Genomic DNA, 17,155 nt, shown 5'->3' on the forward strand with positions numbered 1-17,155 from the left:
ATTTACGAGTTATGTTAAATAGTCTTTATTTATGGTAATTGTAAGACATATTAGAAAGGAAGCAAATGAAGCAGTCTACCCTACCGTGTTGCGAAAGCAACTTTTTACTAATCTTTAGATCAAGTATGGATGGAAAACAATCTTATTTTTATCCAATGGCTTACCTATATTTTCATCTAAAATATCTAATCAAAAGCTAGCTATTTTGTCTATTTTACCTACATCTAAAATATCTATTCAAAAGTCATGTTTTTGCTGATGAGTGAGCATACAGAAACCTAAGAAAATCAAAAGGCCTAAAAATATTCTGCCTATTTGGCAATCCACTCTTTTTTTCTTTTTTCTTTTTTCCTTCTTTATGCCTTCTGTTCATATTACCAAACAATTTTATTCATTTTTCTCTAACAAAAAATTTAAAACTCTTTTTACCTATATATATCACTTCAATCAATTCTTATTATATTATTAAAAAAACAAAAATAAGAATGATTTGCCAAATGCACCGAATAACTCTCCATAAAACAAAAAGAAGAGGACAAATTAAAAGTCCTAGCCTGCTTTAAGATGATAGTTCCTTCAGAATTACATAAAGAGAAGTCCTGATTAAACAGCACAAGAAAACAAATTAAATACAAAGACATATCTAGAAGCATTGTCATGTGAACAATGGACTCATCATACTCAGCCTTTGACGTCCACATCTACAATATTCAAGCCAAACAGCACATTCCAACATTAAATTAACAAAGCCACTTGACCTTATAATTAAACACCTAAATCTAAGCTTGCACTCCACAATTCCAATTGCAATAGTTTTTTTTTTAAAAAAAAAATGGGTGTTTTGAGAATTTTGATTAGATTTAACGAAAAATTATAACGGAATATGGTAATTGAAAGTTGATACCTTTAATTATGAGTTTTTAAACTTTTGGAGTATTGTCAAAATGAGTAGAAGTTCGGGTAAATTTATTAAAGTTTTCCCAAACAAAATATTAACTATGAAATTGGATCCTATATATTGTGAGGATCTGATGTACTTTTGAAACAATGAATTGCCATGTCATTGATTTATTGGCGTATATGTTGCCGCGTGGTGAATGTGTTGTCATGTTATTTAAAAATTTTAAATGATGTGGTACAATGGATATCGTTAGATGCAATGAAATAAATTTTATGTATATATGAAATAGAATCCTAGTTATTGTGAGTGTTTGATGTACTTTCGAATCAATTAATTATCATGCATGTCATTGATCTAATAATGCATATATATTCTACCACGTGATGAATATGTTGTCAAATTATTTAAAAAATTTAAATGACATATATAATATATATCGTTAGATGCAATAAAACAAAATGTTATATGGGAAACGTAATTCAATTGAGAAGATCTAATGTACTTCCGAAACAATGAATTGTCGCGTCATTGATCCAATGATGTATATGTTATTACATGGTAAATATGTTAAAATTTTTGGAAATGAGATACAATATTGTACATTGTTAGATGCAATAAAACAAAATCTTATGTATGAAACGGCGGGATTTGATGTGCTTCCGAATTAAAGAATCCTTTGGTATAATATATAGTTCCATAAGCGCGGCTGCTTAAGCATGAAAAAGTAAATGGGTTGAAGGGCATCCGCGTTTCAAATATTCAAACTGCTTAGCTGTGTTTGACAATAATGAAGTATTCAAGTGGGTGATTGGCTAGTTTTGAATGGCCTTCTACTTCTTCTTTGAATAAGTATAATACTTGGTCGATCACATACAATCCAAAACAAAAGAATATTATATTCTTGTTTTCTTCAAAAAAAATAAATAAAGAAAAAGAAAAATGTTGATTCAAGATAACATCTTCTCCTCTAAACAAATCCTTACACTTCAGGCTTCAGCCTAGAATTAATGTCCAAAGTATGCAAATCAAGACAACCTTTTAACGAATCTCTCTATTTACAGTATGATATACATATATAGATATGGATATATATATATATAAGTAGTACTATATATTATTCTATGCAGTTGCCCTGCCCATCTGGCTCAACGGAGATTGCATCCCATTTCTACAGTTTTGGCGTAGAGCAGTGTCGGAGAAAGAGTTGGGTGACTTTGGCGTTCTGGGTTGATGCCTTTGATGTCCATGATGGTGGTGGTGGTGGTGGTGGTGACCGCCATTCTCTTTCCTTTGGGAATCTTTTCTCTGTTCCTTTTGTCCTTGTCCGTCTTTGGCATCTTCCTTGTTCAAATCTTTTTCAGCTGGAACCGTGTACACAAATGGGCCAATGGGAATGTCGTCAAAGTCCTTGAGCGGCTCCAAAGTCTTGACAACCGTGCTCATTGTTGGTCTCTGCTTCGGCCGGTGGCTCAGGCATTGATATGCCAGTGCAGCCGCCTTCCGAGCCCCTACTTCAGAGTATTGGCCTTCCATTCTCGGGTCCAGGATCCGGCTAAGTTTCCGGGGCTCATTCAACATTGGTCTTGCCCACTCTACCAGATTCTGCTCTCTGCTTGGACGGCTCTTGTCCACCGACCTTCTCCCTGTCAGAATCTCCAACAGTACCACTCCAAAGCTATACACATCGCTCATCGCTGTCAAGTGACCTGAAAAAATATTCAACAATATGTTAATTTTCAACGCATATATATTTATAGACATTTGGCACAATTTTAAATGGGTTTAAAAGATTATGAGGAAATTTCTTTCCTTTTTCCCATTAGACTTATTCTATGAATGGATAAAATGTGTAATTGGAAGAAGTCAAAATTGGCACAATTGTATTATTAAATTACCAGTCATGATGTATTCGGGAGCAGCATAGCCTTGGGTGCCCATGACACGTGTGGAAACGTGTGTATCATCTCCTTCCGGGCCATCTTTTGCGAGCCCAAAATCTGAGAGTTTGGGAGTGTAATCCTGGAAAGAATACGATCAAATAAGAGTTTAGTAACAGGAAAGTATTTATAATCCAACCATTGATGGAGCTATATAATGGAAAGAAATATAGAAATACTTACCGAGTCTAACAAGATGTTTGATGCCTTAAAATCTCGATAGATAACTGGTTTTTCTGCATCATGAAGGAAAGCAAGACCCTTGGCTGCTCCAAGAGCAATTTTCATTCTTGATGACCATGGGAGGGATACTGTATATCCTGCAAATCCAGAAGATACCCATTAGTTCTCAATTTCTATGCAGAAAAGGGTAATTGAAAGTTTTTTTTTAAAAAAAAAAACAAAACTTGATAATTTTGAGAGAGCATACTTCTGAATAGCTGATTCTCTAAGCTGCCTCTTGGCATGTACTCATAAACTAGAAGCCTATGTTCTTCTTCACAGCAATACCCTATCAGCTTCACAAGGTGTGGATGCCTCAATTGCCCAAGAAAGATAACTTCTGTCTGTAGGAGAAAATGTAATTAAAATTGATCAGATTACAAGCAACAATCATCTGCATTCATGATGGAAAAAAATTATCATAATGGGATTAATAAAGTTGTGAAAAAAGCACTCACCAACCACTCCCTATGGCCCTGCGAGCCATCCAAATCCAAAAGCTTGACAGCAACCGGCTGAGCCTTTAGACCAGGCCTAAGCTTGTCATCAATGAACCCCTTGTGAACGGGTCCGAACCCACCTTCACCAAGAAAGTTAGACGAGGAGAAGCTCTGCGTGATGACCTTGAGCTCCGCAAGGGTAAAAACATGCAGATTTGATCCTGCCAGAGATAAGGAAAGGTCTTCTGAAAGAGTCGAGCTCGGGTAACTCAGATCAGATATTGAAATCCTCTGAAATGAAGTTTGTTTGGCGCACACTTTCTTGGTTTTGGACGGGTGAACAGGCTTGTAACAGCATGGTAATATTGAGCTCCATTTGATTTTCTTGACAATCATTCTTGATTGCTGCAACAAAAATGCTCTTCAAACTTGTGTGAAGAAAAATGGTTGAGAAGTTTGGAGTATATATTAGGTGGGGGAAGAGAGATCGATGTTTATTGGTGAAACGGTCTGTGGTTTGGTAGTCTTTTAAAGGGGGAGATGCTAATTGCTAAGGCCTAATATTCAAAAATATCACCAACCTGCTCTCTCTACCACGACCGATGTAGCGGAGAAGGTTTCTGCACCTGTTGATTTTTCTCTGTTTCTCTTTTATACGACATGTGAATTCTCCCACATCGTTTATTTATAAACCAGGATCTTAGGCAATAATATGGCCGGTCGATGATCCCCAAGTCTACATAGTTGGTTGAAGATGAAATGACAAGGCTACCCTCCTTTGACATTTTGCATTAATTGCTTGGAAGAAAATCAACTTAATTTTGGTTTTTTGTCTTTGGAACTTTTTTGCATCAAAGCATATGTATTCATAATTACATCTCCTTTTCCAGTGATGTTAAAGCGACTATGCCTGGCCGCAAACACTGGTATTTTCCCACGCCCTAAATTGACTTATTTGTTTAGTTTTGCTTAGTTTAATTATTGAGCAACTTTTTTTCTGCAAATAAACCATGTTTATAGTCCCTAAAAGATCACTAGATTGTTACTAACATGCCAAAACTGGAGATTCGATATGGCATAACGCGATTGTACTCGAGTCGACTGGTCAATGAACCAGCTATTGATCCGTTAGGCGGGCCTAACACCAAATATAATTAAGTTCTGGTAGTTGTCGGATTTGTTTCGTGACGGTTTTGAAAGTATTTTTAAAACAAAAAATATATTTCCCAAAATTATTAATATACTTTAATCCTACCAAAATACACTTTTCACGTTTATATCACAATATTTCAAAACCATTATCAAATACACTCTACGCGTATTCTGACCACTAGTCTTCAAGAAATCCAGCTGCTATTTCAGACATGGCGGCATGAGGGTTTTCTAGTGAGCTAGTCATAAGAGGGCAATCTCGTCAACAGGGGGAAAGTGTTCTTTAGACATTATAAGAGAAATTAAAAAAAAAAGTTGGTCTGCTTCCATCAATCGTTTACCTTCTAGAAACCTTATATTATATCAATCTGTAATCTGCCGAATTACTTAACAAATAACAGCCCTTGACGGATGATTAATAATAAAACACAGACTGATCACATCCGTCTGGTCTGTGGACTTGTCCTATTCGGCAGATCTGGTGGCCATGATTCTTCCAGCAGTTGACCTCAGATAATACAACAAGAGGGGCCCCCGCTTGGTGGTTGAGGTGTCATCCCAGATAATCTCTAATGATCTTGTTCTTAATTAGCAAAGAATAATAGAATAAATTTTGGTAACACAAGTAAGATTGTTGGTTAAGGTGATCTAAGCATAATTTAAAACAAAAATTAATTAAACTAATTGATAAATAGTATCCTCCCATCATTTCAATAATTATCTTGTTTTGTTGTTCAATTATTCTGTTCTCAGCAAAAGAAATAAATTAAAATCAATGAAATTTTGGAAATGACAAATTCTTCGAATCTAGCCCATTAGACTGACATCAGTCTAAAATGCCACATAGTACAATACATCTCACGACTTCTGTCATACAATTGACACATGCTAAAAATTATAAAAATAGTTACAGACATGTCAAATGAAGAGATTATCGGATCGCTTGATTGATGAATCGAGTATCGGGTTGGTTGGAGAACCATATACATTATGAACAAATGTTAATTTTATAATATAATTTCGAGAAAATTCCTAGGGAAAATTTTTACCTTCTATGTATTTATAAAATAAAATGGGTTGCATTGCAAGGAACAAGCCAAATGAAGATTAGGGGTTGAGGTGTGGATAATTATGGTGTTGTTTATTATTAATTGTTGATGTCAGCAGAATTTAGACAAAAATTAATTAAAATGAATTGGACAAACAGAAACTGGCTTTCCACGTTGTTGTTGTGTGAAAGGCTCGTCGGTCGTCAACTTCGAGACACTCGATGGAATGATCCATGAAGATGTCCGAGCAATTTTGTCAGAGGGGTAGTAGGTAAGTGGGACCATTACTCGTGTCGCCATATTAAGAAAGTCAATGGGCATAAGTGTCATTTCCGAACAGAAAATTGCGACCGCGTCAACGTGGAAGTCATGAGACTATTATCTTTCCTTTCCCTTGGTCCTTCTCTTGGAGCTCAAGGTGAAAAGCAAATAATTACTTAGAGCATCCAAAGCCTTCTTTTTTAGTGAACCATATATAGAAGGATAATTCCAAATTTTTCTACGTTTTTTAAAAAATAATTGCACTCCCAAACTACATATTTTTATGTTATTTAATTTAAAATAACATTTTTAAATTACAGTGTCAAAACCATTCTTAATAGAAGTGGCTCTTAAAGCTAACTTTTGGCCTCATAGACAACTCATTTAAAGTTTTGATCCCCACACGGAAAATTTAGATACTCATATACCACTAATCCATTGCATGAAACTTTAATTATAATATATTTTTAATTAAAAAAAGAAAAGAATAGGCTCCATTTTTTTATTTGGGAAATTTGCCAACCCAACCAATAATAAACGAATGAGAATGGTCCCCAAGAGGTAGTTCAATCAGTTAGGAATTACGTCTCGTGAAGCGGAAGTTACTGAGAATGAAAAAAAATAGAAAAATGGACAGGTGGGTTATTTCACTAAATATTAGGAAATATTAAATGGTTTCGTAGGTTTTAGACTATGATGATCATCTCATACACTCCACCATTCATTCGTGCATCCCTCTCTCTCTATCTCTCCCCGAGATAGCCTTATAATAAATTTAAATAATTAATGATTTAAGACAGGTAATATACTTTTTTAATCCCATCTTTTCTCATTTATAACTAGACAGCAATGATTTTTACCATTCATGGGAAATTAATGACTAGACAAGCAAAGCAATGATCTTTGAAAACTACAGCATAAGACAGCCAAATTGTGGGAGTCTTGTTAGCTTTTTTACCCTTTTTTTTAAAAAAAAAACTTTTGTCCTGGTCAGATTAGTGTTGTAAACTTGTAATAATTGATTAGTTGCGACCCGAATTTAATTATTATTGTGGGTGGGTGGGTGCGTTAATTACATAATTATCCATCATTTTATATATTCTTTGATCAATGTTATATATCATATCTTATTTAATTCTTAGTATTATCTGTTTGTAAAAGGTCAAGATATTTGGATGAACTAATCGATCCAACTACAACTACCTCACCTTATCTTTGGAATCTTACCAAACAGCCAAGGATCAAATTTCTAGAAAGTTTCATATGTTTACATTGACTTAACCTTTCCTCTCTCACAAAAAAAAAAAAAAAAAGACTTAACCTTTCCTCCAAAAGCCTCTTGTCGAAGCTGGCTGCTATCAGTTTACAGCTTAATTAATTGATTTCTGGAAGCCAATACTAAGACCAAATTTTTTTTAAAGAAAAATATTAAATATATTCTTAAGTGTTTACTTTTTAACGTGAATGTGAAAATTATTATTGAATGAAGTAATAAATAAATGAAAATATATATATATATGAATAGTTAAGAGTATAATATGCAGTACTATTTTTTTAAGGAAATAAATAAAGGTTGCTTCTGCTCTTGTACCAAAGTTTGAGGCAGAAAAGTCTCGATCATATTATTAAAAAATAAATTAGGCTGAAATCGAAGACATGTACACGATTTCATTGCATGTTCATACCTTTAACTCATTCCCTACTACATCTTGCTTGTTCAATTCATCATAGAAAAGACTTATTAGACACAGTCACAGACAGTCTATGCGATGGGTTTGACTGCTAAAATTATTAATGGAAAATCAACCAACTGCAAATTATCATAAAACAATATTATTGTTAAGGTATATTACAATTTTTACTATAAAACGATGTGCAAGTGCAACCATACACTCTTAATTATTTTTTTATGATTATAAACTATTACATTAGTTTGTATGAAAATTATCGTACCCTAGACATTTTCCTTATATATATAATATAAAAACGATGCTTGTTGAATTTAGCTCCGTCATCAAAGTCCGAGATATTTTTATTTCCGGAAATGAAAATAAATTGGTGTAAAATATAGTATTATTCTTTCCAACATGCCTACCGCCCTGCTCGTTAAAACAAAACATTAACAAATTAAACGACTTAAAAACAAAACATCCTTAAAAACACCTTAACAAACATACAAACAGAGTCGACTATTGTTAGGCCTCTGAAAACGTATTAGTACGTAGGCTTGCAGAAGATTGTGATTGGTATGAGCGTGTTTTAGGAATGAGAAACTCGTGAGTCCGGTCAATCTTCTAGTGGTGCCTATTTTGGTGACGTAGCGCACGCTTGATTGGGTCAGAAAAACTCGTGAAGATCAGTAAAAAGCGTGTCAGCGCCGTGCACCGTGTCATCGTGTAAATAAATAAGAATGGTCAGAACACTTAGTTGTTATCCACTGAGATCCTTTGGTTGACTTTTACAAAGGGGGCTGCTTAATTAATAATTAATTAACACAATTTTTTCGGTCCACTTGGATTATGAATCATGTGAACATCGTAAATCGTGCAAACTGTAATATTTTTAATCATATATTTTACCACACTTTTATAAAGTTTTTTCACTTTTTGTTAAAAAAAAAAATGCTAAAAGGTTAAATTCGTTTTTGAACGTTTTTTTTTTTTTTTTTTTTAAAGTAAGGCATGATTTTTATTGACAAATACATGAGATTGGTTAAGGTAACTGAAAAGTGGATAGTGGAGGAAGGGGGGACAAAATTTCCCAATGGAATTCAACTTTCCCATATGAGTCCCAATCTTTGTGCTTCTAGCAAACTTGGAAATCCTAATTAGAGGAAAAATTCAAATTCACATCATGGCTGACGCCGGTTTACATAAACATTGTTAGGCTATACTGACGTGGGAATAATTAGTTTAGGGCCTAATTAGCTAAAGGCCCAACTTAAACAAGGAGTTGAAATGGTTAATTTCTTCAAAGACAATGGTTATTGGACAGCTACGTGGCAAATACTCAACAACATCCACCAAACACCATCTCTAGCAAACCTTCCGTAAAATGGGTTATCGTTTCTAAAAACAAGTATGTCTTTCATAGCTCGAAACCTTCTCTATAACTCGTTTTCAACCTTCCTTAAGGCCGACGTCAGAGACGGAGGGCGGGGGGGACCGGGGTGCGCCATGGACCACGGTCCCCCCCCCAAAATAAGGAAAAAAAAATATTATAAGTAAAAATAATAATTAAAAAAAAAAAAAATTGGCCCTATTTTTAATTTTGTTGGCCCATACCCACTAAGTTTTTTTTATTTTTGGCCCTTACTTTCAAATGTTCACTTTTTTTGGCTCTTACGGTAGTCTTTAGTTCATAAAAAATAACCAAAAAAGATTTTTTTAATAAAAAAATTCTAAAGAACCGAAAAAAAAAATTTTGGCTGGCTCCGTCCCTGGACGTCATTATTACGAATTACGATAGTCTTTCCTTGTATTGCATGAACAACCGTCTTGTTCGACCTGCATCATCAGGAAGGCATGATTTTTGTTGAGAAATACATGAGATGGGTATGCATGGTAACTTATTTTGCCATTATTCAAATCTTACCCGTGATAGCTATTGAAAGTGATTAATTTCTCTGATAGAATACAGAAGTAGTTTGGGATATAAGTCGCAGTCTTCGTGCTTCTAGCAAACTTGGAAATGCTTATTCGAAGAAAATTCACATTGACATCATGTCCTACGCGGCACGACCGTTCACATCAACATTGTTACGTTATACAATACGACGATACGTAATTTACATTTACTTAATGAGCAAGCATTACCAAAAACACACGTGCGTGAGAGGCCATTTCAGATCCCACATGCATGAGCAGGTGATCAGGCAATTCAAATTCTATTTGCTTGAACTACTCAGGCATTTGCATAAACAAGTAGACTCCAAACATGTAGAATGGATAGGCATTCAGGCAACTCGAGTTTTATTTGCTTAAACTACGTGGACATTTGCCTAAACAAGTGGACCCAAACATGTGGAATGGACATGCGTTCGAGCAACTCGAGTTCTATTTGCTCGAACTACTCTGACATTTGGCTAAACAATGCAAGTTGACTCCAAACATGTGGAATGTATGGACAGGCATTCGGACAACTCGAGTTATATCTCATCGAACTACTCTAACATCTGCCTAAAAAAGTTGACTCCAAACATGTGGAATGCATGGACAAGTGTTCGGGCAACTCAAGTTCTATCTCCTTGAACTACTCAAACATTTGCCTAAACAAGTTGACTCCAAACATGTGGAATGGACAACCTCATTACATGAATCCGCTAAAACTATTACTGAAAACATTTTACGTCGAAACAACCGGAGCCGGTCTCATTGACTCCATACCTTATATGGCCAAGTGCGTTTTTTTTACCATACCTTAATCTCTATATAAATATCACTACTGTATTACAATTCCTATGACACTTCCCGGGCTGTTATCGGTCTTTTTCTTTCTCTGTCTCTTACTTTCGCTATTTCTCTTTCACTTTAATGGTATTTGTATTTTACCTTTCTTTTGGGTCGTATAAATGAGCCCGAAGGCTTTGCATAGTGAAGAGCCAGGGTGATATGGGCCGAAACTGGGGCCCCTGTTAGAAATGGACCCTTTCTTCTTTGTTTTCATGTTAGGGACGCGTAGCAGTCAAAGACGAAAACAGCCTGGTGTCCACTAACGAACACATCCAAGGACCAAGACAAATGTATAAAAGATTCTCCAAAACGACCAAAACAATATATTAAATTATTATATGTAATACGAATAGACTATGTTGAATATTCTAATGGTCCCGATTCTTTTGCCTTCTCTCTCATATTATCTTTTCTTCTTTTGAAATTTATACCATATTACTATTAAATTTTAGATTAATTATTATTAAATATTACGTCAAAAAGCGGGAAAATAAAAATATGTATAACATTTTTTTAATACAAAAGGGTGTTGATAGAGAAATTTATATTTTGTATGTTTTTTCTTTTTTGTCCGGTTCAATACCACCAAACCCTAAATTGAAGGTATCTCAAATTTCTACCTTTGATTTTGCTGTGGAGTTGTGAGGATGTTGTCAAATATGGACTCTCCACACCAAGACAGATTTAGGGGGACTGTCAATGGCCCTGGTCCCCCCAAATTACAAGGAAAAAAAAAATTAAGTATTTTTTGTCAACTGATTTTTCTTTCAAAATTTTTTAGCCGTGAGTTCACCCCAAATTCAAAGCTGACTCCGTTCATAGACCCACGTTTAAATCTTATAGAGGGTGAGAATAATGACATGAAAAATATCACTCTCATAATTAAGCCACCATCGTGGTCATCATCTTGTCCTACCTTTCAATTATATGCCTTGGTCATTTGTGGTTGATAATGCATGCTAGACTAATAATAATTTTTACTTATCACATCAAAAAAAAAAAAAAAATTAAAACTTAAAAATTTGTGTCTCTAACAGTGACAACAAAATTAATTAACGAAGATTGAGACAAAGAAGTGATGAGGAGTGATGGGAGATGGGTCTGCTTCTTCTAGATGGGGGATATTATATGGACGGCAGCAATTTCTGAGTGCACAAACAAAAATCTTTTGAGATCCACGGAATAATTACAGATTCCTCGCTTGGACATTTCAAGTGAGGAGGTTGCCAATTTGCCACAGGCCCACAGGTATCTCTATGGCCCATTCGTAGAAGTTTCCATTTGACTAAACAAGCTTGTCTATTCTCCCACCACCTTGCCTAATTAAAATATAATCAAAATAATTTTTTTTAAAATTATTAATTGACAATGTCGTTTAAAATGAGGCTTAAATTTATAATTGGTACTCATGTTTGGATTTTTTTTTTTTTTTTTTTTAATTATATTCACACTTTACTTTATCAATTTAATACATCCGTCCATTAATGCTCTTTCCACTGCCACCAAGTGGTGGCTGGATCACCTTTTCACCTAGGGGTTAGGTGGGTTCAATCACCTATAAATGAGGTATTGGGATGGTTCAACCAACTCAGCAAATGTATTAAGAGGTGCTCGGTCCGAAAACTCCTTAAAGGGGTAGTCATGCCATCTGTTTGGAGTAGTATTTTATTGGTCTTACATGAATTTTTACCCCAAAATATATATATATATATATATATATTTTAATTTTACACAATAAGTGGATAAAAGTATGAAATTGATAAACTTGTAAAATATCTTGTGCCATCAAGAAAAAGAAAAGAAAATGGTGGTTTGCGAGAACCACCCGTTTGGTCACAGGACACCCCCAATGGCCAATTTGGAGGTGGTTTGACTACTTCTATTGGCTAAAGGAGCCATGAGGATAGTTTGAATACTTTCAATGCCAGTTTAAGAGTGATCAAATGATGTAATACAAGCAAAAATTGGAAGAAGAAGATGAAGGGGAGAAAATAGAAATTGAGTCACACAATTCAAAGAGAACAAAAATTTGATAGAGCCTTAGCACTATTAAAAAAAGGAAAAGAGAGACAGACAGACAGAGGATAGAGTAATTTTAGTTCATAATTAAAGTATGTTTCCATTAAAGTGCAATAGTTCACTTAAAATAGACTCAATTACTAAACTCTAGCATAACCCTAATTTGATCGACTTTGGACCAAGTCCATTCTTAAATTACTAAATAACAACTTAATTCTTTAAAAGATAAATAAAACAGAAATCTAAATACAAATAACTCAATTAACTAGTAAGACCTAAATACAATTATAAAACCGAATTAACACTATCTCATTTCTTATCATCGAACCGATCTTTAGCCAAAGAAAATGGTTCAGCCACCCATTAGCCGATATGAAGGTGTGATCAAACTGCCCTATAGCCGATTCAAAATTTTTGGGTGACTATACCATCACATTATTACAATGCATCTATATGTGTATATATATATATATAACACGACAAAGGCCTTGAATAGTCAACAACTAGCCTCGAGAAGGACATGAAGGAACTCCACGTCATCGCATACGTCACCCAATGTATAATACCACAAAATACGTAAGAGTGACCAGAGTCCCATTTGATTTGGTAACTTTCTCTCTATTGGAGCCCAGATTCCAACCATTTATTAGTTCTCCAATCAAAACTCATCCGACCACATCCTAGTTCACCCTCCCCCACAACATTCGGAGCAACAGAGAGAGATGGCACGGGTGAGCTTGGTATCGTTGATTCTCCTATTGCTCTACTGTGCCGCCGCCGCAGCCGCAGCATCAACCTTCGAGGACTCCAACCCCATCAGATTGGCATCGGACGGCCTCCGTGACATCGAGGCCCAGGTGATCCAGGTCATCGGCCACACCCACCACGCACTCTCCTTCGCCCGATTCGCCCACCGGTAGGCCTCCGCCCTCTCCCGCCGTCTGATCATGAAATTTACTTGTTTCTCTAAATCTGTCTGGTTTTTGCGTTGTGATATCTGGTTGCTGCAGGTATGGGAAGAGGTACGAGACCATGGAGGAGATGAAGCTCAGGTTCGGGATTTTCTCGGAGAATCTGAAGCTCATCAAATCGACCAACCGGAAGGGATTATCTTACAAACTTGCCGTTAATCGTAAGCATGAATCTGAACTCATTGGAAATGCTAAATCAACCTCGTTTTTTAAGATAATTTTTAGTTTTTTGTTGGCCGTTGGATTTGTGGAATTCATGCCTGTGATTGGAGCACTACGGTCAAAGTCTAAGCCTGGTAGATGCGTGGCCATGCTAAACTAGGCTTATTTTCCTAGCTGAATCTCGCTGAATGCTGACCAATCGGTTTCTGACATGTAGTAACTCACACTAAGACTCAGTATGGTAATAACTAATAATCATGTGAACACAATAATCAGAAAGATAATAATTATTTCAGGTGTTGAAAAAAATCGGATTCATATGAATTTCATTTGAAGCGGGTATTTTTGTTCAAGATAAAAATACCTTCTATTATAACTAACTAGATATTATCCGCTTCATTTGAACTGGAGAGGATCTTATTCCCAAAATTCTTAAAATTGTAATTATTATTTTTAATTAAATAATCTAGTTTTTCCCGACTAAGTGGTTAGAACTTTGAAAACTTAATAATGGAGTCACCTTGCAAAATCACCAGTTTAAAAAAGTTTTCGGTCCAATACTTAGAAAATTTTAACTAAGATAAGAGGCAAATGACGGAAAATAAGGTTTGAATTTATTAACTCTGCTCTAATACTATGTCTCAAAAGTTCTCAAAAGTTTTAGCCAAATAAAAAGTGATAAATTTAATTATTTAATTAATTTTATACCAACCCGAAAGACTTAGGAAAATAATCCTTGAGGTTTACATTAACCAACCACTGAGGTTTCTTGGTGATAACCCAATTGTTGGTGTTTATTTTACCAAACAGACTTTGCTGATTGGACTTGGGAAGAGTTCCAAAGCCAGAGGTTGGGAGCTGCTCAAAACTGCTCTGCCACTTTGAAGGGCAACCACAAGCTCACCGATTCTGTTCTTCCAGAAGCGGTAATTCTTCTTTTGAGTTCATGAATTTTCTGATTACAAACCAATGGTATAATACATGGAATTGATAAATATTTCAACCTTATCATCATCATCTATATCTGTATCTGCATGTGCATGCAGAAAGACTGGAGGGAAGTAGGCATAGTCAGCCCGGTTAAAGATCAAGGCCACTGTGGATCTTGCTGGACATTCAGGTTAGAGAGATTAACAGAAGAATTAAACAGCAAATTGTATAATTTACAATGGACATAGGCTTGATTAGTCTAACCACATAAACTTCTTGTCTTCATTGGCTTTTTGCTATTCCTTTCTTCTTGTTCTTTGTTTTTGGGGCATGGTATTGGGAAAAAGTATTAGGAAGATAAAACACATAGGGTACGTTTGGTCTGCGGAATGGCTATTCCATTAAGGAAAAAGAATAACCTTTTATAAGAACGGAAAAAATGTAGAATAAAATAGTCTTGGTTTTAACGTATACATATACTTTTAACACTTGGAATAACCATTCATATGGCCCATGAGGGAATGACTATTCCATAAATCGAGGAATAGTTATTCCTTTCAAGGCTATTCTATTCCACCTTTTTCAATTTTTAATAAATTATATTCTCTTTATCTAATGGAATAGTCATTCTGCGTGCCAAACGTATCCTTAGAGTGAGAGCTGATATCATCTCACTTCTAACCTTCAAATATTTGTGTTGCAGCACCACTGGAGCTCTTGAGGCAGCCTACTCTCAGGCATTTGGGAAGGGAATCTCTCTATCAGAGCAGCAGCTTGTGGACTGCGCCGGAGCTTTCAATAACTTTGGCTGCAGCGGTGGGTTGCCATCCCAAGCCTTTGAGTACATTAAATACAATGGTGGCCTGGACACCGAGGCGGCATATCCATACACTGGAAAAGATGGCTCATGCAAATTTTCAGCGGAAAATGTTGGTGTCGAAGTCATCGACTCTGTTAACATTACCTTGGTAGGCGCCATTCATAGATTTCTTAACCCTTCTTGATTTAATGTTTTTTGTATTTACGTATCTTGATGTTAACTGAGGGTAGAGCTGGCAGAACAAGATTTGATTTGCCAAATGCCTCGATAAACCCTTTTTTGAGATGGTTTTGAGGATTTTCTATCATGTGTGGGCAAACACAGGGTGCTGAAGATGAGCTAAAGCATGCAGTTGCATTTGTTAGGCCAGTGAGTGTGGCATTTCAGGTTGTCAGTGACTTCCGATTATACGCGGAAGGAGTTTACACCAGTGATACGTGTGGCACCACTCCCATGGTGAGTTTTTCTACTTTGATCGACTTGGTTTTATGTTTATTAAATGGTGTATATTGTTAAATTTCAAAGCCTAGTTTGTTTTCACGTTTCAAAAGCTAGATTAGAGCATCATTATTACTACTTTCCGATTGTTGGTTTAGAAATATACATATTTCTAGTTATTGTTTCCTATGCCCCATATTTGTAACTTTTTTAATAAACATGTGCACATATGTATCTTTATCTGGCAGGATGTGAACCATGCTGTTCTAGCAGTTGGGTATGGAGTTGAAAATGGAGTCCCATACTGGCTTATTAAGAACTCGTGGGGAAAAAGCTGGGGTGATAATGGCTTCTTTAAGATGGAGATGGGGAAGAACATGTGTGGTAAGTTTTCCAACTGATCCTAGTTCGTCAAATCAATATGCTCCGTATGAATGGGCTGTGCCTCAAAAACCCTTTTTTTCTGAACAAATTCCACCTGTCTTCCTCACTTGGGTCCAGAGCCTGGGTGCCTTAATGTGCCATGTGTGGTGTTTTAATTAATGAGATGATTGCTAAAGACTGGATTCTGATGATGTGCAATAAGGTTGTCCTATTGCCCTGTGAGAGTCTGCTTGAACTCCACTTATTCGGGCAGTTTTCTCAATCACCTCGGGCCTCACCTGCGAATTGTCCCATCACCTGTCCGAACTGATGAAGCCTGAATAGGCTCTTTTAGGACACCTGTTAGCTAAATAGTCCTCATTAAAGAGACAAGGGCAGACTCATGCATGAGCTTGGAGGGGCAGTAGCTCCCCCAAAAATTTTAAAATTTTATAAAATTTAGACCCTCTAAAATTATTTTTTTTTACCCGAAAAAGTTTTATTTTTAGTTTCGTCTTTCACACCTAAAATTTTAGTTTTTTTTTTTTTTTTTTTTTAAACTCAGTTTAGAGGAAAATTTTGTCAAACTTTTAGGTTATTTGAAATTGGTCCACGCATGATTAAATTTCTAGATTCATGAAAGGAGATTGGATGAAATCCTCCATTACAGAATTTACAGTGCTGCTTATGCTAACATTGATCATCAAATTGCAGGTGTTGCAACCTGTGCTTCATACCCTGTTGTCGCATAGTGAGTCTCAAGCGACATGCTAGGCTCTCTTCTTGGATTATGTGGTATATCTTCTTCAGATCTGCCATGTTGCACTTATCCAAAACTAAGATGAAGCGCCATGGTGTGATAATGGTAATGTTGTAGGGTTATTGTACAAAATAAGATCCAAATTATTGGTGGTGACTCTAGTGTACGCAACTTGGCCAGGTGTATATTCTTTATGAATGTGATATGTGAAGTCTTAATGAGACTTTCTATTATCAAAACAAAAATCCTATGCTATGAACTGCACATTTTATGACCTTA

At 35.7% G+C, this 17,155-nt stretch overlaps 2 protein-coding genes across 2 annotated transcripts; one reads left to right on the forward strand and one right to left on the reverse strand.

The window, feature by feature from the left end:
• Positions 1-1,825: 1,825 nt before the first annotated feature.
• Positions 1,826-4,177, reverse strand: RIPK (Protein kinase superfamily protein). Its single transcript, XM_059575791.2, has 5 exons — positions 3,519-4,177; positions 3,269-3,404; positions 3,022-3,158; positions 2,797-2,920; positions 1,826-2,607 (listed from the first exon to the last, which is right to left on the reverse strand). The coding sequence occupies exons 1-5, from the start codon at positions 3,894-3,896 to the stop codon at positions 2,021-2,023; spliced, it is 1,362 nt and encodes a 453-aa protein (XP_059431774.2). The 5' UTR covers positions 3,897-4,177; the 3' UTR covers positions 1,826-2,020.
• Positions 4,178-13,038: 8,861 nt separating this feature from the next.
• Positions 13,039-17,155, forward strand: LOC132166352 (pro-cathepsin H). The gene is made up of 8 exons (XM_059577153.2): positions 13,039-13,348; positions 13,443-13,564; positions 14,376-14,491; positions 14,612-14,685; positions 15,199-15,463; positions 15,640-15,771; positions 16,002-16,137; positions 16,831-17,155. Exons 1-8 carry the CDS (start codon positions 13,155-13,157, stop codon positions 16,866-16,868), a joined length of 1,077 nt encoding a protein of 358 aa, XP_059433136.1. The 5' UTR covers positions 13,039-13,154; the 3' UTR covers positions 16,869-17,155.

Source organism: Corylus avellana, chromosome 11, assembly GCF_965113065.1.
Source record: "Corylus avellana chromosome 11, dhCorAvel1.hap1.2, whole genome shotgun sequence".
Lineage (NCBI taxonomy): Eukaryota > Viridiplantae > Streptophyta > Magnoliopsida > Fagales > Betulaceae > Corylus > Corylus avellana.

What these genes read in the sequence shown, in the direction of transcription:
- LOC132166352 (XM_059577153.2), top strand. Translation starts at nt 13,155, where the DNA reads ATGGCACGGGTGAGCTTGGTATCGTTGATTCTCCTATTGCTCTACTGT. An exon ending in TTACAAACTTGCCGTTAATC is followed by an intron (nt 13,565 to 14,375) that starts GTAAGCATGAAT and finishes TTTACCAAACAG; the next exon opens with ACTTTGCTGATTGGACTTGG. An exon ending in CGTGTGGCACCACTCCCATG is followed by an intron (nt 15,772 to 16,001) that starts GTGAGTTTTTCT and finishes TTTATCTGGCAG; the next exon opens with GATGTGAACCATGCTGTTCT.
- RIPK (XM_059575791.2), bottom strand. Translation starts at nt 3,896, where the DNA reads ATGATTGTCAAGAAAATCAAATGGAGCTCAATATTACCATGCTGTTAC. An exon ending in AGGGCCATAGGGAGTGGTTG is followed by an intron (nt 3,405 to 3,518) that starts GTGAGTGCTTTT and finishes TTTCTCCTACAG; the next exon opens with ACAGAAGTTATCTTTCTTGG. An exon ending in CAAACATCTTGTTAGACTCG is followed by an intron (nt 2,921 to 3,021) that starts GTAAGTATTTCT and finishes TATTCTTTCCAG; the next exon opens with GATTACACTCCCAAACTCTC.